This window comes from Schistocerca serialis, chromosome 3 (genome assembly GCF_023864345.2).
Source record: "Schistocerca serialis cubense isolate TAMUIC-IGC-003099 chromosome 3, iqSchSeri2.2, whole genome shotgun sequence".
NCBI classification, from domain to species: domain Eukaryota; kingdom Metazoa; phylum Arthropoda; class Insecta; order Orthoptera; family Acrididae; genus Schistocerca; species Schistocerca serialis.
In genome coordinates this window covers 849330629-849354100 of record NC_064640.1, presented here as the reverse complement: position 1 = coordinate 849354100, position 23472 = coordinate 849330629, and the positions used below count along the sequence as shown (strand labels likewise).

At 35.8% G+C, this 23472-nt stretch overlaps 1 protein-coding gene across 1 annotated transcript in view; it reads left to right on the top strand.

Annotated features, from left to right (window-relative positions):
* The window catches only part of LOC126471263 (unconventional myosin-Va-like), a 131293-nt gene that overhangs the window by 60381 nt on the left and 47440 nt on the right, over positions 1-23472 (top strand). Inside the window, exons 7-9 of the mRNA XM_050099381.1 lie at positions 1917-2073; positions 2127-2309; positions 2412-2761. Of these exons, the coding sequence (XP_049955338.1) occupies positions 1917-2073; positions 2127-2309; positions 2412-2761 (690 nt within the window). The remainder of the gene's footprint in view (positions 1-1916; positions 2074-2126; positions 2310-2411; positions 2762-23472) is intronic.

The window sequence follows — 23472 nt, the reverse complement described above, 5'->3', positions numbered from 1 at the left end:
GTCAATAATAACTAAAAAGTAAGTTCAAAGTCGATGTAAATGGAGAAAGAATCACACAAAGACATTACTCTAAAAATTTCTATCGAAGCTAAACATTCCCACATTGATCTCACTGTCTCAAACACTACTTTCCAGCTAACTAATGTCACTCCAATCTGATGGAAGGGCTGTGCTTACCTAAGAAATGTACTTGCACTTAAAAACACACTTTCCTGGAGCACTGAAAAGTTCAAACTGAAATCCATACTCCTTCTGAGTCTGTTTCCTGTAGTATGAGAAGTAACTTGGTTTATCATGAAGCTCTGCAGCTGGAAACTGGCTGAGGCAACTAAGATAATGGACAGGACTAGTGCACATGAGTGGCTGAGAAACAATATGTTAAAAGTTGAACAACAGCAATGCACATTCACCCAACCTCATCACGATTCCACAGAATGGTCACTCACCTTCATTCCTATGTCAGTGGCATTCTTTCGTGAAGAGTAGAGTTGACTGGAACTGATGCTAAATTAACTTTCACATCTACTTTGCAGAATGTGGCAATAAGGCGTGTGTGAATATGTAAGTTATTAGATTACCAGTACATTTTTATTAGGTTAACAGCAACTTGATATGAAATATTCTTTACGCAGAAATAAAATGTTGTAATGTCAACATATCTGTAATGGTTTCACTTCTCACACAGGCATGTTGGAAGATATACATGTGTTACAAAAATTGTCATGAACATTAGATTGATTATGAAAATTTTGATTGATAGCATTATATTTACAATGATATGTGTTGCAGACATGTTGACTGTGTTGGGTACTAATCAAAGACTCAACTGGCTGTCATTTACCCTGTGCCAAGCTGCAGCTCATCTGTGAAAACTTTGCTGATACCATGAATAATTATGTAAATTCCAGTTGTTATATTTTAAAATATTATTATCCAATTTATTGCTGTTTTTGTAATGAGTTAGCAGTTCATTGCCACTATATGCAAGCAGTATAGTGAAACTTCCTGACAGGCACACACTCCGCTGCAGAGTGAAAATCTTATTCTGAAAGCAGTTTAGTTTCTCCCAGTATTGCATCATCTGCTTCATTTCTTTGATTATGGTATACAATCTACTGGTTTCAGCATAGAAAAATCCTGGCAACTTTGCATCTGTCATTTGCTGCAGATTTCATGCTCATAATGCAGTAAAGAACTGAGCCAGAAATGTTAAAGCATTGTACTCCTTTACATTACTTACTGAATGCTTCCTCTCAGGATACTCTTGGTACGCCCAGAGTTACAGATTTCACCCTCCTAATATGACTATAAGATTGTAAATGCTGTGATCATCTTCTGTGGCTTCCCAACCTGTTTAATATATCCTTGAATTATGAAGTCCCTATTTTAAGAATGCTGATAAACTGTATTTAGTTTCTTGTGTTTTGTTAAACTTCACCCAATGTACATGGACCAATAATTACAAATGATTTGTGAGGAAATAAGTATAAGGTTTAATTGACAGAGATACAATGAATATATCTTATGATTTTTTGTGGCCAGAGAATGTGACTCCTGAGGATAACCTTTCATGATACCTTCTCACTAGATAATAAGGAACTGTACATAAATCCTGCACATCCATCATTATTGAAAAAATCAGTATGGTCCAAGGAGAAATGCAAGATCTTTTTCATCTAACATCATCACTGGAATTTTTCTTGTAATGGTTTGCAAATAGATGCAATTTGTAGTGCAATCATTTCCCCAGCAGTTTTATAATTAATCCCACATTTATTATTCTTTGTTATTTTTTCCCAATCCATTGCCTGCAAATACAGTTTTGTTTCCTTATACTTTTACCACAATCAGTGCAAATGGCAAAATACATTTTGGATATATTAATTATTTCTAAATGTGTTGTGTACAAATTCCAGGTCCTTCAAGAAAAACTAGATTTAGCTAAAGAGGAACTTTCACAATGCAAGAACAGCTTAAAATTGCAAACTGAAGTGCTGAAGGATGCAGGGTGGAAGTATATTTTGAAGACCAATAAACAGGATGTTAAAATTATTCCATATTTTGAGAGGTGCTGTTATGATGATTGTGTAACTGCTTCAGAAACAATATTACATTTTTTCCCCTAGTGTTTTCCAGCAAATTAGATAACAATGCAGAAACAGCTGAAAACTCAATAGAGGAAGTGCTAGTGAAGAGGCAAGGTCAAAGGAATAACAGAAGAGGGATAAGAAAGAATGAAAGACATTACCAAGGAATTTTTGAGTTTCACAAAGAGGAGATTAGACATATTGTTAGGCATGTGATATTTGGTCAGTATATATCCCTGAATAATTTTTCATTATGTTCACTCATGTGTTCTCTTTATTGAAGTACTTCCATTGTTTATGAATTTTACATTCTTTTAATTGCAGAATTAAAGCCACATATTGCTGTAACATTACTGCCAGGATTGCCTGCATACACTTTGTTCATGTGCATTAGGCATGCCGACTGTCAAAATGATTATGAGAAAGTACGATTACTCCTGACAACAACTATCTACACCATCGAAAAAGTTACTAAGAAAGGCCATGATGATATTGATATAATGGTTTTGTGGCTTTCAAATACTGTGAGACTTCTGCATAATCTGAAACAGTATAGTGGAGACAAAACATTCCAAACTGAAAACACATCACTACAGAATGAACAGTGTCTACAGAATTTTGATCTCACTGAATACAGAGAAGTTCTTTCAGATACAGCTGTAGAAATCTACCAGGTATGCCTTATATTTACTGCAATTTTGTAGCTGTTGTACAAACAACAGATTCCAGATGATGATGATAATTGGTGGTGGTAATGTAATCAATAGACAAGACTTGCTGCATCGACTGCAGTCAAGAAGTCTAGCATGGCCTCCAATTGCTTCTAAAAAGTACTCTGTGGAATTTCTCATTTCTCAGTCCTAAGACCACTTGCGCACCAATTTCTACTTTCTTCTGAAACTCGTAAGTCCAACCATTCAATACATCTCATTATGGCTTGTTGCTATGAACCCACTGAAGAAATCTTCACTCTTGCCTATCAACACCTATAGTCTACTGCTGCCAGCCTAAAACACTACACCAGATGTACTAATTACTTCTTCCATCAATTCTCAACATGTTAATCACTGTGTCATCTCCATCTGCACTGTTATACAAAGAGTAACTCCCCACTAATTCACCATAATTCTCCCTCAACAATCCTCTTACCCAACTTAATCCCTAATTTCTACACATTGAGAGAAGACTGTCAAGAGAAGCAGTCATCAGCTGAGTTCTGTGATTCTCAGAAAGTCATTTTGGAACACAATGAGCACAGAACTCGTGATAGCCTAATCATTTGGACGTGATCCCATACAAAATGCTCGAAGAAGTCTGTAAAAAGTTATGGCAGTGGAGATATGACAAAACTGATAGTTTTCATGAATTTCTTTAGTGATTTTCCTGCACCAGTTTGTTGCTGACTACTGATGGCAGTGTGGCTGGTGATCATGTTTTAACATGCTACAGCTCACTGTAAACATTGCACTAAAATTATACCATTTCTCATAAAATGTGTGCTGGTATGCAAATAAAATGGACGAACAAATGTTTTGTAGTGCTCTCCATATGATAACCAGAAACAAGTGTCAAGTGCTGAAATGGTCATCCACACTATGCTCAACTCAAAAAAGCAATAAAACTGTCTGTTTTGATTGCACATGCTCTGGTGTGACATTATCCCTGGTGGCACTAAGGGCATGATGTCATTCACAAGTCAGTATTTTTCTTTGAAGATGTCTGTAAGGTGATGTGAAAGCAATATGGTAAATTCAGTATATGTTCTACTAAAGAGGCCCTTTTCCAGTAGATTTTTGGAGAAGAAAGGAAGAATTAGAGTTAGGTACACCTATTCCAAATTTAAATCCTAACAAATCTGGATCAAACTGTGTGAGTAGAAATGGGTGGATGCCCCTTTGAACTTACTATCATATGTCACCTGCATGGGCCATAAAAAATGTAAAGTTCTCTCTGATAATTTGTGAGTAAAGTATGAGGGATTTGTGAGCAATACTTGACATATAAGTGCCATGGTGCACTGTTCAAGCATACCAGCTGGCAGTTTGTCAGCTCACATTTGATTCTTGCTGCTCTGTGCTTCTTTTCCCCCATCATAATGTTAAAGTTTCAATTATAAAATTTTAAATACATTTAAACAGTTAAATTTATATTGGTAAAATTAATATATTCAATTTAGTTAAGATTACTACACTTGTAAGTCAAAAGGTTGTAGGTGGTGGTAAAAAAGTGAGTATATGAGGAGATTTTTTATGAAAGGGTATGAAGAGCATTGGATTTGTGTTTGTGATGTGTACAGTGTGTTATTTGCTTTCCATGTTTGTTATTCATGAACAGTAATGCATGTGGTAGAAGGGGTGAAAGATCTAGGACATCAATGCATTAACAAAAAAGAAACAATGGAAATCATAAACATATAGGGTGGGCAGCAATCTGTTTATTTACTGATAATAATGTGATGTACAGGAACTTTTCACTGTTGTGTGACTGTAATGGGATACAAGATGCCTTACACAAGATTTCTACTTAAGATACAATATTGCACTGCTTGTTTTCGTAAGAGGTGTGATGCAGTGGTCCTCTGGACATACATACATGTCAGACAGACCACTACATTGTACTTCTGAACAACACAGGCACTGCAATATCTTATTTAACTACCAACACTGGGCAAGTGACTTTCAATTAAAATGTCTCCCCTGTATGGGAATAGACATAATGGATGTACTAGTGTTGGTTATAGACACATGGTTAACAACATATAGAAGATCGAGTCTGCCCATGAGGCATGCTTGGGTAGCTTAATGGTAAGATGACCTCTTGCAATAAGCAGAAAATCAGGGTTCAAATCCCAGCCCAGCACAAATTTTCATTATCGTCATTCCATTATAGGGCTGCTTGTTGTCCATATTTCAACTACAAATTTATTTGAAGATTCCTAGTTGTCATGAATGGCAGCTTGCTCTTCATGTACAAAAATGTAAGTTAATGTGGATGAGTAGGGAAAGAAATTTGTTCTGTAACAGCATTAGTAGTGTGCCACTTGGCACAGTCAAATCATTTAAACATGTGAATGTAATGTTGCAAAGCAATATGAAATGGAATGTGCATGTGAGGATTGTGGTTGTGAAGGTGGATGATAACCAGTTTTGTGGTTACCTGTAAAGCAGATGTCATATAGGATACTAGTGATCTATTCTCGAATATTGATTGAGTATTTTGGATCTGCAGCAGATCATATTAAAGGAAGACATTGAAGCAGTTCAGAGGTGTGTTGCTAGACTTGTTAGCAGTTGGTTTGAATAACACATGAGTATTATGGAGATACTTCAGCGACTCAAATGGGAAGACGATGTTTTTGAGGAAAACTATTGAGAAAATTTAGAGAAATGGTATTTGACTCTAACTACAGAATGATTCTACTGCCACCAAATATACTTTCCATATATGTACCAAGAAGATAAGACATGAGAAATTAGGGCCCACACAAAGGTGGACAGTCATTTCTCCCATGCTATATTTTGAGTGTAGCAGGAAAGGGAATGACTACCACTGGTAAAGGCTACACTCTGCCATGCATCATGTGGTCAACTGCCAAGTATCTACGTAGATGTAGATAAAAATATCATACATGAGCTTAGTTCATTATGTAAGGCTAATATCACAACAGTATTAAGTCAATCCTGTCATGACGATACAGTAAAAAAAAAATCTGTTTATATTTGTAGTATTGTAGCACATCGGTAAAATTTTGCATGAGCCACCAGTGTTAGATGGACAGCAATTTTTGTCATCATCATCATCATCATCATCATCACAATAGAACAATTATGAAAATATATAGTCACATAAACAAAGATTTCTTCATACTGTTGATGGTCTTGATTTTTTAGGAGTGGACACAGCTCCAAGGATATTTCCAACAACATTTTTCAGTGTATAAAATTCAGAATCCAATGTTCCCTAACCACATATGTGAAATATTTCCTGAGAAAATTCCAAGATAAACAAGGCTTTCAGAATCTGCATTTCAAAAAGAAACCAGAGAAACATAAAAATGACTTCTTATCTGATTTGAAGTTTGAGTGAAAAGAATACTTGGCAAACCCTTAGGCAAAAGCAGATACTAACTCATCTTGAAAAAAGTAAATAAATAAATTTGAATTTTGTATAACTACTAATTAGCAATATTAAAGAAAAATACTTGCACTAAGACAAAAACTGTAAAGCAAATATTAACGCATTAGGGGCAACAAGACTAAAACTAACACTCAGCAATCTGTAAATTTTAACTTGGATGCAGAAAATACTAAGATAAATGATTTGTTTTCTTATACAATTGACTTCCTAAAGTTACTAAACTTTTTGAAAAGTTAATACTATTTTGAAAACAGTCTTTTCTGTTACTTTCATCATAACTGTAAAATACTATATCATTTGCACTATTGTAGATTACTATACCAATTTTGCTACCGAAAAATGCGATACCATATCTTAGAAACAAGTCCTCTGTACCTTTTTGGCACTACCATGGCTACAGTACTATTTTACATTGTCAGTAGTTCATGAAATACTGTGTGCAGCATAGACACTACTAAAACGTCAAGGCATTTGTTAAAGTTCTGTGTGCTACATAAGCACTACTCAGTTCCAGGATACTAGATTATGTGTATAGTAGTTCAAATATAAGTCCGGTGTGCTAACATGGCACAGCTTCAATTCGGGATACCACATGGTAAAATCTAGCACTTAACTAAAAGTTCTTTATGACAATTTAAGTCCAAGTCCAGTTGAGGGTACCATGTAGTGTGTTTAAACACACAGCCCAGTTCACTATCAGTTTGGTTCAACTCGTGGGTGAGGATAATATACAACATCAATGAAATAACATATTTATTAACACTATGGTAAATGTCCATAGCACATGTCATATAACTAACACTGAAAGCATAAAAATGAAAATATCCTCTCCAGATCATGGTGTTGTCTGAAATTTACATACCATTTCTGGTTGAATATTCACTTAAAACCGGATTTAATTGGACAATGTCCACAAAGGTAATATACAAAATTATATACTGTACACAGATGATATTATGTATCAAATTTTGGGAAGCAAGTGCCCACAGATGTCAATAACTCGCCCGATATCTTTTACGCACTTCGGTGAAAATAGGATTTGCTTGTTTTGTGTCATAGACATCTACATAAAATCGCATGGTGCCTTCAGTTTACAAGTAGTTCAAAGACAATGTATAGTATACATATATTACTAGTTATCATACAGTATCTTCAAGGTATTTACAAAAATGATAGTGGTATGTAGTTTTTTTTTATGCGGTGTGGGTATAGTATTCAGTGGCAAAGTAGTCTTTGTACCTGTTAGTATCATTCAAGAATCACTCCCATACTCATAGTTGCTTACATAAATAACAAAACAGCAAAGAAAATATGTAACACCACTTAGATATTTAAAAGTCATTGTGTGGGATATGGTTGTGGTGAAACACTTTAAAAACTTAAAAACTAGAATTTCTGTACAAATAAATGTTGATCATTACATGTATCAGTAAGTCACTATTGGGTTGTAACACTTGGTGCACATCAAGCACAAAACTAATTCATTATAAGTCTGCCATCTGGGGTAAAATGTTTCAAAAACTTAGTATATACCTCATCATGTTTTCAGAAAAGTAACTATATAACTCCCATCATTCATCAGATTTTCAGAAATAGTAACAGAACAGTTATATGTCTCAAGTATATAGTCTGATACAATAAGTAGTTCAATTTTTAGAGCCTTTTGAATATTGAATACATCTACCCACAAGTGTTCAGATGTGTTTTCTTGACTTACCTTGTATGATTCAGTGTAAGTAAAAAGATTTCATAAGTTCAGAAGTAAACATTTCTGACTTCTCATTATCTTTCATCAGTGTACAAGTATGTAGTGGTGTATAGGTATAGTTGTTAATTCCCTAAAAACATTCTCCAGCTTACTTCTTATTTTAAAGTGTCACATTCTTCACATTAATTACCAACAAGACACTTAATCACTTTCCAGTGCACAGATTACTGACATGTTGCCTAATTACAAAAGGTGTCACACTTCACATAGACCCAATCTTTCTGCATAAATTTAACTGAGTATTTACTTGCGTCTGTTACTTCAGACCGAAAACAACTTGCTCTACAAACCTTGCTGACTATATGTGTCTTTCATAAACTTTCTCCATGGTAAGAAAAAGTTATGTTCCCTATCCAGTCCCTACCCAACATCATTCTCCTCATCACATAAGTAATACATAAATACTTCATTAAATACATCTAATATCTCCTCATTGTATCAACTTAATAACTTTACCTATTATCCTCATAATATCACCTTATTACTCCACTAAATACTTAATAATACTTAAATACTACTTAATACTTAATACTTAAATAATAATAATAATAATAATAATAATAATAATAATAATAGTAATAATCCCCGTGGAGGCCCGGGAAATGAATAGGCCTCTGGTATGTTGTTCTGCCAGTTGTAAAAGGCGACGAAAAGAACAAACCACTAATAGGGCTAACCCCCCTTTTAGTGTGATTAGTTGGTTCAGGACAGAACTAATGGAGCCTCGGACAAGCGCCATCACGGTCGGGGACGACGCTTGAACCCTATGCCTGTCCACAATGGTAATGACACTGCTAGCCACATGGAAAATGATTTAAATCCAAATAGAGGTGTTTTGCAGGACATGCTTCCTGCAACCACCCTAGAAAGAGAACAAAGACAGGGGATGAGATGGTCTGATGAAGTTAACCGACACCTCATGTTCTGTTATTACCAAGCAACAAACTTAGGAACCAACACAACTGGATACAGATCACAAGTATACACAACATTTATTACCAGAAACCCAGAATTAAATTTTTAAACACAACAATGACTAGCTGATCAGATCCGTGTAATAATCAAAAATAACAGGATACCCCAGTCAGAATTAGAAAACATCAAACAACAAGTACAACAAATACTGGGACAAAATAATATGCAATCAGAAGACGAATAAAATACAGTAATGGACTCAAACATCCCAGAGCAAACAAATAAAGAACACCACGCATCAATTAAACAATCAGAGGAAAACGAAATCTTAAGACAGCCACCAGAACAAGCACAAATAGGACACGAAGTGACACACATGTTAGATATAGAAGAAAAATTTCAGCTGACATATACAGAATACAAAGACACAAACACAGACATTAGACTATTCTTGCATAGACCACCAAATAACCCGCAAGTCGAAACAACGATAACAACTATCAACACAATCATACACAACAAAATAAATGAAAATACAACTACGGAAGAGTTACAACTGCTGGTTTATATAGGAGCACTCACTACACTAAATATACACACTAGGCAGAGATCAGAACCAACCAACACACAGAAGAAACCCACAAAACCAGCATGGCAACACAGGCTACAGATCAGAATAGAAAAACTGAGAAAAGGCATTGGACAGCTAACACAATTTATAAGAAATGAAATATCAGACAAAAAACAAAAAAGGTTAGGTAAAATCACACAACAAGAAGCGATAGAGCAATTAGATGGAAAGAAGCAAAAATTACAAGCATTGGCCAAATGACTTAGAAGATACAAAAAAAGTAAAAATAGAAGGAAACAAAACCAAACATTCAACACAAACCAAAAGAAATTTTACAAGACAATAGATAACACACACATTAAGGTAGACAACCAACCAAACATAACAGACATGGAACATTTCTGGAGCAACATATGGTCAAACCCGGAACAACATAACAGACATGCACGGTGGATACAAGGAGAAACAGACACATACAAGATGATACCACAAATGCCTGAAGTGATAATTTTGCAACATGAAGTCACCCGAGCAATTAATTCTATGCACAATTGGAAAGCCCCTGGAAAAGATAAAATAGCAAATTTCTGGCTAAAGAAGTTCACCTCAACACATTCACATCTAACTAAATTGTTTAACAGTTACATTGCAGACCCATACACATTCCCTGATACACTTACACATGGAATAACCTATCTGAAACCTAAAGATCAAGCAGACACAGCAAACCCAGCTAAATATCACCCCATAACATGCCTACCAACAATATACAAAATATTAACTTCAGTCATTACACAGGAATTAATAACACATACAACACAGAGCAAAATTATAAATGAAGAACAAAAAGGCTGTTGCAAAGGAGCGCGAGGATGTAAAGAGCAACTGATAATAGGTGCAGAAGTGACATATCAAGCTAAAACTAAACAAAGGCCGCTACGCTACACATACATTGATTACCATAAAGCTTTTGATAGTGTACCCCATTCGTGGTTACTACAAATATTGGAAAAATACAGAGTAGATCCTAAATTGATACAGTTCCTAAACATAGTAATGAAAAATTGGAAAACCACACTTAATATCCAAACAAATTCAAATAATATTACGTCACAGCCAATACAGATTAAGTGTGGAATATAGCAAGGAGACTCTTTAAGTCCTTTCTGGTTTTGCCTTGCTCTGAACCCACTATCCAACATGCTAAACAACACAAATTATGGATACAATATTACTGGAACATACCAACACAAAATCACACATCTGCTATACATGGATGATCTAAAACTACTGACAGCAACAAATCAACAACTCAACCAATTACTAAAGATAACAGAACTATTCAGCAATGACATAAATATGGCTTTTGGAACAGACAAATGTAAGAAAAATAGCATAGTTAAGGGAAAACACACTAAACAGGAAGATTACATATTGGATAACCACAGCGACTGCATAGAAGCAATGGAAAAAACAGATGCCTATAAATATATAGGATACAGACAAAAAATAGGAATAGATAATACAAATATTAAAAAGAACTAAAAGAAAAATATAGACAAAGACTAACAAAAATACTGAAAACAGAATTGACAGCAAGAAACAAGACAAAAGGTATAAATACTTATGCTATACCAATATTGACCTACTCATTTGGAATAGTGAAATGGAGTAACACAGACCTAGATGCACTCAATACACTTACACGATCACAATGCCACAAATATAGAATACATCACATACATTCAGCAACAGAAAGATTCACATTAAGCAGAAAGGATGGAGGAAGGGGATTTATCGACATAAAAAACCTACATTATGGACAGGTAGAAAATTTAAGAAAATTCTTTCTAGAACGAGCAGAAACTAGCAAAATACATAAAGCAATCACTCATATAAATACATCGGCTACACCACTGCAATTTCATAACCACTCCTACAACCCTTTGGATCACATAACATCAACAGATATGAAGAAAGTAAATTGGAAAAAGAAAACACTACATGGCAAGCACCCGTATCATCTAACACAGCCACACATCGATCAAGACGCATCCAACACATGGCTAACAAAAGGCAATATATACAGTGAGATGGAAGGATTCATGATTGCAATACAGGATCAAACAATAAACACCAGATATTACAGCAAGCATCTTATTAAAGATCCCAACACCACAACAGATAAATGCAGACTTTGCAAACAACAAATAGAGACAGTAGATCACATCACAAGTGGATGTACAATACTAGCAAATACAGAATACACCAGAACACATGACAATGTAGCAAAAATAATTCATCAACAACTTGCCATACAACATAAACTAATAAAACAACATGTTCCCACATACTAGTATGCACCACAAAATGTACTGGAGAATGATGAATACAAATTATACTGGAACAGAACCATTATAAAAGATAAAACACCACCACATAACAAAGCTGACTTCATACTCACCAATAAAAAGAAGAAATCAACACAACTAATCGAAATATCCATACCCAATACAACAAATATAAAGAAGAAAACAGGAGAAAAAATTGAAAAATACATCCAACTGGCTGAGGAAGTCAAGGACGTGTGGCATCAGGATAAAGTTGACATTATACCAATTAAACTGTCAACTGCAGGAGTCATACCACACAGTATCCACCAGTACATCAACGCAATACAGCTACATCCAAACATATATATACAACTACAGAAATCTGTAATTATTGATACATGTTCAATTACCCAAAAGTTCCTAAATGCAATGTAACATATACTGTACAGTTAAAAGGAAGTCGCCCTTGACCAAGGTCCGCGTCACTTTCCATTTTTGACCAGACATAACGTTTGAGAAAAGAAAGAATAATAATAATAATAATAATAATGATAATAATCACCTACAAAAAATCACCTGCTTCATCCTGCACAATAGATAAACTTCACAAAATAACGTAATGTAGTATAAGACATTAGATTAGATTTACTGTCATTCCTTTTGATTCGTAATGAGGAGGTCCTCCAGGATGTAGAACATGTCAGACAAACAATAATACATGACAAATACAGTATTTACAACTAAAACACATAAGCTAATGTACCTTCCAAAGGTCCCAAGTGGAATGATTGTCATTTTTTTAATGAACACTATATAAAAGGATTATTTTACAACACTCATTTACTTAGGTCACATTAATACACAGAATTTAAAATTTTTAAAAAATGTTTATTTTATTTATAAGGTAATAAACATATAACTACTACAGTACTTATTTACAGTGAACACAATATTGCACTGAAATGGTGCAGAAGTTTGATTGTAACACACACAAAAATCTTTTGGTTCGACTGAGAAATTCATCAATGGAGTAGGAGGAGTTGGCCACCAATAAATCCTTTAGGCTTCTCTTAAACTGAATTTCATTGGTTGTTATCTTTTTTATGGCTGTTGGCAAGTTATTGGAAATGTGTGTTCCTGAATAAGGCACACATTTTTTTACAAGAGTAGGTGACGTCAAATCCTTGTGAAGTTTATTCTTATTTCTAGAATTGATTCCATTAACTGTGCTGTTTTTTTGAAAAAGTGATATATTTTTAATGACAAATTTCATTAATGAATAAATATATTGGGAAGCAGTAGTTAATATCCCTAGTTCCCTAAACAGGCCTCTACAGGATGTTCTTGAGTTCATACCACATATAACTCTTATTGCACGTTGCTTTAGCTTGGCTTGATGAATTACCCCAAAAAATAATCCCATATGACATGATGGAGTGAAAGTAATCATAGTATGCCAGGTTTTTCATTTTTATATCTCCTATGTCTGACAGAATTCGCATTGAAAATAGAGATTTGGTTAGACACTTCTGCAGTTCTGAAGTGTGCTCCTCCCAGTTGAATTTATTATCAAGTTGTAATCCTAAGAATTTAACACTGTCCACTTCTTCTATCTGCTTGTCATCATCTGTTAGGCATATACTCGTGGGACACTCCTTACAAGTTCTGAACTGCATTTAGTGTGTTTTTTTCAAAGTTTAGTGACAAAGAATTGGCTAGGAACCAGTGATTAATGTCCACAAATATTTTATTAGCCGGTCTTTCTAAGACTACACTTGATTTGCTATTTATTTCAATGTTTGTATCATCGGCAAACAAAATGAACTTGGCATCTGGTAATGTTACTGGTGAAAGGCCATTGATATACACAAGAAAAAGTAAGGACCCTAAGATGGAACCTTGTGGGACCCCACATGTAATTAGTTCCCAGTTGGCTGATGCCTAATAGCTCAATACATGTTTCTTTCTTAATAACACCCCGCCAGAGATATTAGATTTGAACCATTTTGCAGCATTTCCTGTTACACCATAATACTGTAATTTACTTAAAAGGATATTGTGATTTACACAGTCAAATGCCTCTGACAGATCACAAAATATACCAGTTACTTGCAATTTTTTGTCTAATGAATTAAGTACATTTTCACTGTAAGTGAAGATAGCCTTCTCAATATCAGAACCCTTTAGAAATCTGAACTGCAACTATGACAGTATGTTATTTGTGATAAGATTCCACTGATAAATGACTGGTTACACAGATAGCTTAATATGTTACTTAACTCAGAATCACATTCTGTAATTAACTGTGTTGATATTTCATCATACTTACCAGATGTTTTTGATTTTAAGGATTTTATGATGGACGTTGTATCGTATTGTATTGTGTGGAACTGGGAACCTAGAAATGATGGAGAGGCTTTATCCATGCCATAGCCCTCAGTGGTTTACAACCCAACAACAGGCTACAGCAGTCCACTCACCCCACTACCGCCCCACACCAAACCCAGAGTTATTGTGCGGTTCATCCCCCAGTGGACCCTCTTCCCTAGTAACGCTTCACACCAGAGTGTAGCCCCAATGTTTTATGTTTTTGTGGTAGACTAAATATGGTGTACACATACGCGGAGAAAATTTTAGCACAGCAATCGCTGACATAGCGTAACTGAGGCAGAATAAGGGGAACCAGCCCGCATTCGCTGAGGCAGATGGAAAACTGCCTTAAAAACCATCCATAGACTGGCCGGCATACCGGACTTTGACACTAATCCATCGGGCAGATTCGTGCCAGGGACTGGCAGTGACTAGCAGTGCGTTAGATGGCACAGCTAATGGGGTGGGCCAAGATGGACATTACTTCTGTTGGGGTAGTGAGGGTCAGATTCATATTATATAAGTTACTTGAAATGTCTGGTCTAAGGTATCCCACGGCAGCATCTACAGAATCTGGCAACCCCATCTTTTCAGTAACAGTTATAAAATGTTTGTTAAGAAGTTCTGCAACATTATACATATCTGTCACCAATGTATTATTTACTCTTAATGCTATTTGCCCCGCTTCATATCTGGTTCTACCAGTCTCCCACTTCACTATATCCCATGTTGTCTTTATTTTGTTATCTGATATGACTATCTTTTCCATGTAATATATTTGCTTTGATGTCCGTATTACAGTCTTTAATATTTTGCAGTATCTCTTGTAATGTGCTATAGCATAATCATCAGAACTGTTTTGGATTGACAGATACAGTTTTCTTTTTGTTTTACAAGACACCTCTATTCCTTGAATAATCCATGACTTCTTTGTAGACTGTGCTCTAACCTTGGCTAGTTTTGGGGGAAAAGTGTGTTCAAATAAGGTAAGCACTTTATTAGCAAAAGTGTTATATTTTTCATTCATGTCATGAGCACTGTAAACATCACTCCAGTGAATGTCTCTGAGGAGTGTCCTAAAATAATCAATTTTTGCCTTATTGATTACCCTCTTGAGTTCAGATTTAACATATTTTATATCCTGTTCAGTATTAACATTTAACAGAAGGAACTGCATGCCATGCTCTGAGAGGCCATTGACTATTGGTTTTGTAATATAATTCTGCTGATTGTTAAAATTCTTAACCAGCAGCTGTTTATGCTGATGTAACAAGCTAGAATTATGTTTTTTTGGTTTCTTTCTCAAACTGAAGGTTTGTCTCACTCCTAACCTCTCTTACAACTTGGTTACTTTCTGTCCTCCCTACCCTAAAAAGAGTCTTCCCTGAACACTATAACCACTGGTATTTTATCACTCATGACAGTCCCTCCCCCCGTTAACTGTCCTGCTATTTGCTCAGCCAGTTTATCCTTCCCTTTTCTGTTGAGGTGAAGGCCATGCCTAGTATAATCCCACATATTGAGAGAACCAACAGGAACCACAGCAATGTGTGACCCTGCACCTGACATAAGCAGCCATTCCAACTCCAAATTCGGGAGGACGACGGTTCAATCCCGCGTCCGGCCATCCTGATTTAGGTTTTCCGTGATTTCCCTAAATCACGCCGGGATGGTTCCTCTGAAAGGGCACGGACGACTTTGTTCCCCACCCTTCCCTAATCTGATGAGATCGATGACCACGCTGTCTGGTCTCCTTCCCCAAACCAACCAACCAACTCCAAATTAACTCTACTGACAGAAGAGTTCAAATTGGGTTGGTCATGGTGCCCAAGAACATATACAAACTCAACAATAGTATGGTTCGATGCTGATGCAATCTTTGCCAGGTCACACTATGTACTGCACCCAGGAACTCTGTCAATACTATTACCTGGCCCACCCACTGTAACCACGGTGTCTTCCGTAGTGAAATCTTTGCAAAGTGATCCTAAATCCTCTGTCACCTGCTCCAGACCAGCACTAGATTTAAAAAAAATTGGTGACCTGGTATTCTCATCCTAGTTCATCCTGCAAAACTTGGCCAACACCGCTTCCATGGGAACTACCTAACACCAACACTTTCTTTCTCTTTACTGATCTCCCTACATTCCTACTTTTCAATTTGCTGCTGAAAGTTTGTTGTGCCCTGTCTACACCTGCAACTGCTTGAGGTTCACCAGCTTCTAACCAAAGCAACAGGTCAAATCTATTTTCCTTATTCACCACGAAGCTGTCAGACAAAGTTCTAGGCCTGTTCCTCCTGTTGCCACTTCTCGCCTCTTTTTGCCCTTCTCCCTCCTTAATGTGTCAAGATCCCCCTTGGCCTCATCTAACTCAGCCTGAAGGGTGCCAATTTTCCCCTCCTGTTCTAATATCTTCCTACCTCTACTACATATCCTATGAAACCACTGACGAGTATCATTTACTTCCCCCACTCCCACGCCACTACAGTCGCCCACTTGGAAGAAACTACAGCACCCATCACACCAAAGTACCGATCTAAGGTTCTATGGCAAGTCAAACACTTTTCACTCATGATAAACGTAATAGTTGATTAAGAACAAGTCAATTAAATTACAGGTAAACACGAAAATATGATTCCACAAATTTGGGCTATACGCAACTGTATGTAAAGAGAAACAACAGGGTGAATTTTCTGAAACAACAACTTAAACTTTACACTACTTTCTGGAAATGTGAGGTAAATAATGAAGAGGTATGCTACAGTTAAATGGCTGGAGAGAGCAAATAACAATTGAATGAAATTCTATCACCTAGCTGCATTCAGAGAAGTATTTGAATTACTCATGTCAATCTGTGTCAGTAATTATACTGTCTGAATATACAACAGTGGATGAACAACTGGTTGCATTTAGAGGCAAATGCAGTTTCCGACAATATATACCAAGCAAGCCTGCAAAATGTAGTTTGAAAATTTTCACCTTATGTGATGCTAGAACATGGTATACTTTGGGGATGGGAATCTATGTTGGGGAAACAGCCAGAGGGTCCCTTTGCACTGTCAAACTCGCCTAAGGAGATAGTAAGTAGACTTGTACAGCCTATTGGAGGCACAGGACGCAATGTGACACTAGACAACTGGTTTTCTTCCATACCACTGACTGAAGAGCTCCTGAAAAAGAAACGTACAATAGTAGGAACTTTTAGAAAGAATAAGAGGGAGATCCCTCCAGACTTTGTTTGCTCGAGAGGTCATGAACTTAGAAGCAGCCTTTTTGGATTCAGAAAGGATATCACCATTGTTTCATATGTGCCAAAGAAGAGCAAGAACATTATTCTTCTTTCATCTTTGCATCATGACTGTGCCATTGACACTAATACTGCAGAGGAAAAGAAACAAGAAATTATAACAATGTACAATAAGACCAAATCAGGTGTGGACACAATAGATGAAATGTGCGCTACTTATTCAACCTCAAGAAAAACTAGACGCTGGTCACTTGCCCTATTTTTTCGAATGATTGACAATGCTTACAATAACGCCTTCATGATATATGCAAATAATAACAATGAGAGGATTTCCCGAAGAATGTTTTTACGTGATGTCAGAAGGTCATTAGTAAATCCCATAGTGTGTAAGAGAGCAGCCACTCACTCCCTGCATAAACAAGTTAGACAGAAAGCCACAAAAATGGCAGGAATTGAAGACAGCAACAATGCACCACCTTCTGAGCAAAGGATACTTAAGCCCAGGTGCTGCACAGTTTGTCCTCGGGGTAAAGATATAAAAGTTAAATTGCACTGTGCTCGATGTTTGAAAGTTATGTGTGTAAAGCACATGAGAAATGTGTGGGAAAAGTGCTATGATAACGCACTCCTTGCAGCCAGTGATAGTGACAGATTTCATAAAATGTTTGTATGAACTGACTGAACAAATTTTTAATTATAAGTATAATGTCTTACACCTGTAATACAGTATGAAGAATAACAGAAATAAATAATTAAACAAAATATTGTAAGAAAATGGGAATTATTGCATATGTTTCAAATAACCCAGTTTAATACTATAGTAACATTAAATAAAACGCTAATATACTGGGAGATAACATTCTAAATAGCCATTTGTGAAGCAAACATATTCATATCAGTGATATGCTGCACAACAGTGTCATTATAGCCATTATTATTTTGGGTGTTAGCAACACCCTACGCGACTATTAACGTTACGAAAAGCCACATGACCACATAAGGGTTAAGGGTCAGAAAGGTAACACTCCCTACAATCACTTCATTACTTTCAAATACACTTCACTAGGCAACTGTACTTTCACTTATTACATTATACAAACCCTTTACAAGCTAGTGCATGATGCTAAATAGCTCTGGTGTATTCTTCTACTAATACCTATATATACCCTATACTTCCTCAATATTCCCAAAAAATTGTGTACATGCAGTGTACTAATCTCATTACTCCTGCCATTATACATCCTTTTACACTTTCATGTTTACTGGTTACTCAGGGCACTCAAAATAATTTGATACACTCGTACATTTTGTAAAATTCCATTACCTTACCTTTTTGCTATAATCAAAAAACTTTTTTCCCTACAAACAGAAAAACATCCTTCTGATTACTTTTGTACTCATAAAATAATCAAATAGTTGTTAACTCTCTGAATTTTACATAATGAGTGTTGTATAGGTTTTATGTTACTGTTTACTGTCAAAATTGACTGTCCACCAATGTTTCTGCCAACCGAGAGGGTTTCAGTTTAATCTATCACCTCTACTATCATTATCTCTCACATGTGTGGGGGACTAGTTACTATTTGTCCATTTTCCACCACTATTTTCAAAATTCCCATCACCATTTCTGTTCCCAGAATTTCTATTCTCATAAAACTGTTGGTCCCCATGGTTTGATGCTACATCCTGATAATTTCTAAAATTATTTGGATTCCTGTCATTCCTTGCCAGGATGTTGTTGTTATGTCCTTGGTTAAAACTGTCATTATTATTTGAATTTCTATTATTATTGTGATTACTCCAGTTAAGCCTCTTGGAATCTGTACTGTGGTGGCCAAACCTGTTACACACCCTGTCCAACGTTTCTACATATTTCAGGACTGGTGTACAGAATCATCTGACCCATATAGTAACCCCATTTCAATTATTTCTGGTAGCCTTCTCTTAAGTGCACCTATGTGAGTTAATTCATGAAAAGGTTGGTCTAAGTGAGAATGTTTCATGATCTGGTCTTCGCAAAACTCTTTCATATCCCCATACTGCTCCCTGTACATCGGAACATTTAAAAACTCACTCTTTATCTGTGCCTGTTCAGTGTCAGACCAAAACTTTTTCAAAAAACACTTTTTGAATTCATCTATGGATAAATTGCTACAGTCACGTTGGATGGCCTATGACAGCCCTTCCCCTTCTAATGTTCTTTTAATAAACTTAATTTTTAGTTCATCACTCAGACCAGGGAGAAAACTATCATGGCAATGTCATATAAAATCAACTGGATGGAAATGCATGTCACTGAGGAAATATTTTAGTGGCATAGTAGGAAAGCTTGGGTGTCCTACATTGAAGAATTTTTTTAGATAAGCCCCATCTTGCTTTTTTGGTAATAGTGACATCACTATGTAAGTCTAACACATTTGAGTCTGTTATCTCAGATATTTTCTGAACTTTTTTTATCTATTTCTGAGGCAACACTGTCTATTTTATCATTTTGCTTATTTATAAAATTTACAGCTTGTTTACTAGTGTCTCCAACAGCATCTTTACATCTAACTTCAAAAGCACCTGTCTCAGATCTGAGACCCTTGTCTACTTCCTATGGTTTTGTCTCTAATGATTGAATTTTGGATTCTGAAGCCTCTAACTTCCCCTCTACTTTTTTCACATGTTCATCTGTAGCTTTCACTTGCGAAAAAACACCAACTAAGTCTTTTTTAATATCTGAAATTTGTGCATTAAGCTCTGATCTAATGACATTACATTCTGAGACTATTGACTTTCAAGTTTTTCACTATTTTTCTCTGTCGATAACAGTTTTTTCACAATTTTTCTCTACCAATGACAGTTTTTTCACTATTTTTCTCTACCAATGACAGTTTTTTCACTATTTTTCTCTACCAATGACAGTTTTTTCACTATTTTTCTCTATCAATGACAGTTTTTCGCTCTTTGTTTAATTGATGACATTAATGCAGTAAACATGTCTTGTAAATTTAACTGTTTCGGTTTTTCACTCAGCATTGTTTCACTTATGTGCAACTGTACTTGTTTCTCATGGTCTGGACTCAAATATAACACACTACTGTCTAAAAATTTCGATTCTGCATGGATTTCATATAACTGTTTTGGTCAACTATTGCCTAATGCATCCTGAAACAGGCCTTTATTGGCTATGTCCTTTTTAAAGTCATTAGTTGAAGCTGGTAGCTTCAGCATATTTATTTCATTGTTCTGATCATGATCCATTTGTTGTAAATTTGTTCATAAATTATCAGTGCTAGAAAAAATGCCAGTTAGAATGTCCACACAACATTGCACTGAGAAAGTACAAAAATAAATTTTTAATTGGTACTTAGCTTATTATTGTCCTGGATTGGGTAGGTGGTGTCAACTTTCGTAATAATGTTTCAACCTTTTAAAACCATGTATGTCCATAGTGTTGTGTCATTCCAAAACTTCTCAACATCTACTATGTCAAACAATATTTGGTTTAAAATCATTACACTTTGCAACACAATTATATGCTTTTTGATCACCTGAAACATAAACACTGTCAAAAATCCAAACGTATAAGTATCCTGGCCACAAGGGCACCACTTTAACGACCTCCTTTGTTATGCACATTGGATGACTGTTAATTGTAATAATTGTTCATTGAGTAGAAATACTGTTGGGCAGATCTAGTGGTAGATTTAAAGACAAAATACTCTTCTTGTTTCCTTTTTTAAAGGATCTCCTTCAATCCGTTGCTTGAATTTCTTCTGTGTGGAAGCCAGGTTCTCTTTTAGGTCTGGAAACGCTATAGATTGACATGCTTCTTGAAATGACATAGACTACAAACTGATTCATATGTAGTTTTAAATTTTAATAGTCCTATATGCCTTGATGACGTCAACTACAATGTTCACTCAGCGAAATACATTCCATTTGTCTGAAACTCCAGACAACTTTACATTTTTCCTTCCTTCCTTCCTGACAGACAACATACAACCAACTGGCACCCACTTCACATCATTTCATAGTACATCAGTAAAGATTTAGGCATACTAAGAGCAAAACAGAACATTAAATCAAGAATAATTTACAGAAAATGAAATTCGCTCAGCAGCACAATAGAACAATTATGATAATATATGTATTCACATGAACAAAGCTTTTTTTTTGTTTTTTGTAGTACAGTAATTTTTATGAAATTCTTTTATCACAGGGGTTAATTGTGTTAGCACGACATATTATAGAGTCGGAGTTTAAAACATTTCAAATAAGATTGAAAAATGGATGAGATTGTAAATTTGAGAATATACATGGTCCAAATGGCTTATTGCACATTACAATGTGCACCACATTCATTCATAACATTCAGTTCCCATACAATAATTATTTTTAATGAATGTCAGTGACACTGAGATATTTATGCCACTAAAAGCAATGTTACTGAATGGCTTTCCACAACTGCCATGATTTTTAATTGCAATTCCCATTCTGAACTGTTACTATAGCAAACAAGAAGTTTGGTGTAACAGTATTTTAGATTGAAATTTGGAAGGTTCACTTGTATATTAGATAAGAACTGTCATACTGAAAACTTCTCCACTTTTGAGAGAAGCTAGTACTGATAACGTCTCATTTGATGTATCATTGCAAATTTCAGTAGTGAATAACTATTATGAGCAGTGGACATGATTTTGCTGTGTTGCTCTGTATGAAATTGACAGCTACTGTCATGTAGTTCAATTGGGAATTTTGTTTGAAGTGGGTCCGATAACAAGTCATTGCCTTCAGATATCAGATGTGCCATTTGAGGCCTTTTATTTCTGTGGTCCTGGTATTTCATCAGTTCAAGAAGTTAAACTTTGCTGGATATTTGCTTAAAAAGTTGTAAATTTAAAAAAGAATAAGGTTTGATGTGACATCCATATTGTCTCTAAAACATTTCTTTCTTTTTTTAATCTGAATGTGGAAAAAGACGTGTTGTTGTTGTTGTTGTGGTCTTCAGTCCTGAGACTGGTTTGATGCAGCTCTCCATGCTACCCTATCCTGTGCAAGCTTCTTCATCTCCCAGTACTTACTGCAACCTACATCCTTCTGAATCTGCTTAGTGTATTCATCTCTTGGTCTTCCTCTATGATTTTTACCCTCCACAGTGCCCGCCAGTGCTAAATTTGTGATCATTTGATGCCTCAGAACATGTCCTACCAATTGGTCCCTTCTTCTTGTCAAGTTGTGCCACAAACTCCTCTTCTCCCCAATTCTATTCAATACCTCCTCATTAGTTATGTGAGCTACCCAAAGAATCTTCAGCATTCTTCTGTAGCACCACATTTCGAAAGCTTCTATTCTCTTCTTGTCCAAACTATTTATTGTCCATGTTTCACTTCCATACATGGCTACACTCCATACAAATACTTTCAGAAACGACTTCCTGACACTTAAATCTATACTCGATGTTAACAAATTTCTCTTCTTCAGAAACTCTTTCCTTGCCATTGCCAGTCTACCTTTTATATCCTCTCTACTTCATCCATCATTAGTTATTTTGCTCCCCAAATAGCAAAACTCCTTTACTACTTTAAGTGTCTCATTTCCTAATCTAATTCCTTCACCATCACCTGATTTAATTTGACTACATTCCATTATCCTCGTTTTGCTTTTGTCGATGTTCATCTTATATCCTTGTTTCAAGACACTGTCCATTTCGTTCAACTGCTCTTCCAAGTCCTTTGCTGTCTCTGACAGAATTATAATGTCATCGGTGAACCGCAAAGTTTTTATTTCTTCTCCATGGATTTTAATACCTACTCTGAATTTTTCTTTTGTTTCCTTTACTGCTTGCTCAATATACAGATTGAATAACATTGGGACACTGAACTCACATTTGGGAGGACGATGGTTCAATCCCACGTCCGGCCATCCTGATTTAGGCTTTCCGTGATTTCCCTAAAATTATTCCAGGCAAATGCTGGGATGGTTCCTTTGAAATGGCATGGCCGATTTCCTTCCCCATCCTTTCCTAATCTGATGAGACCGATGACCTCGCTGTTT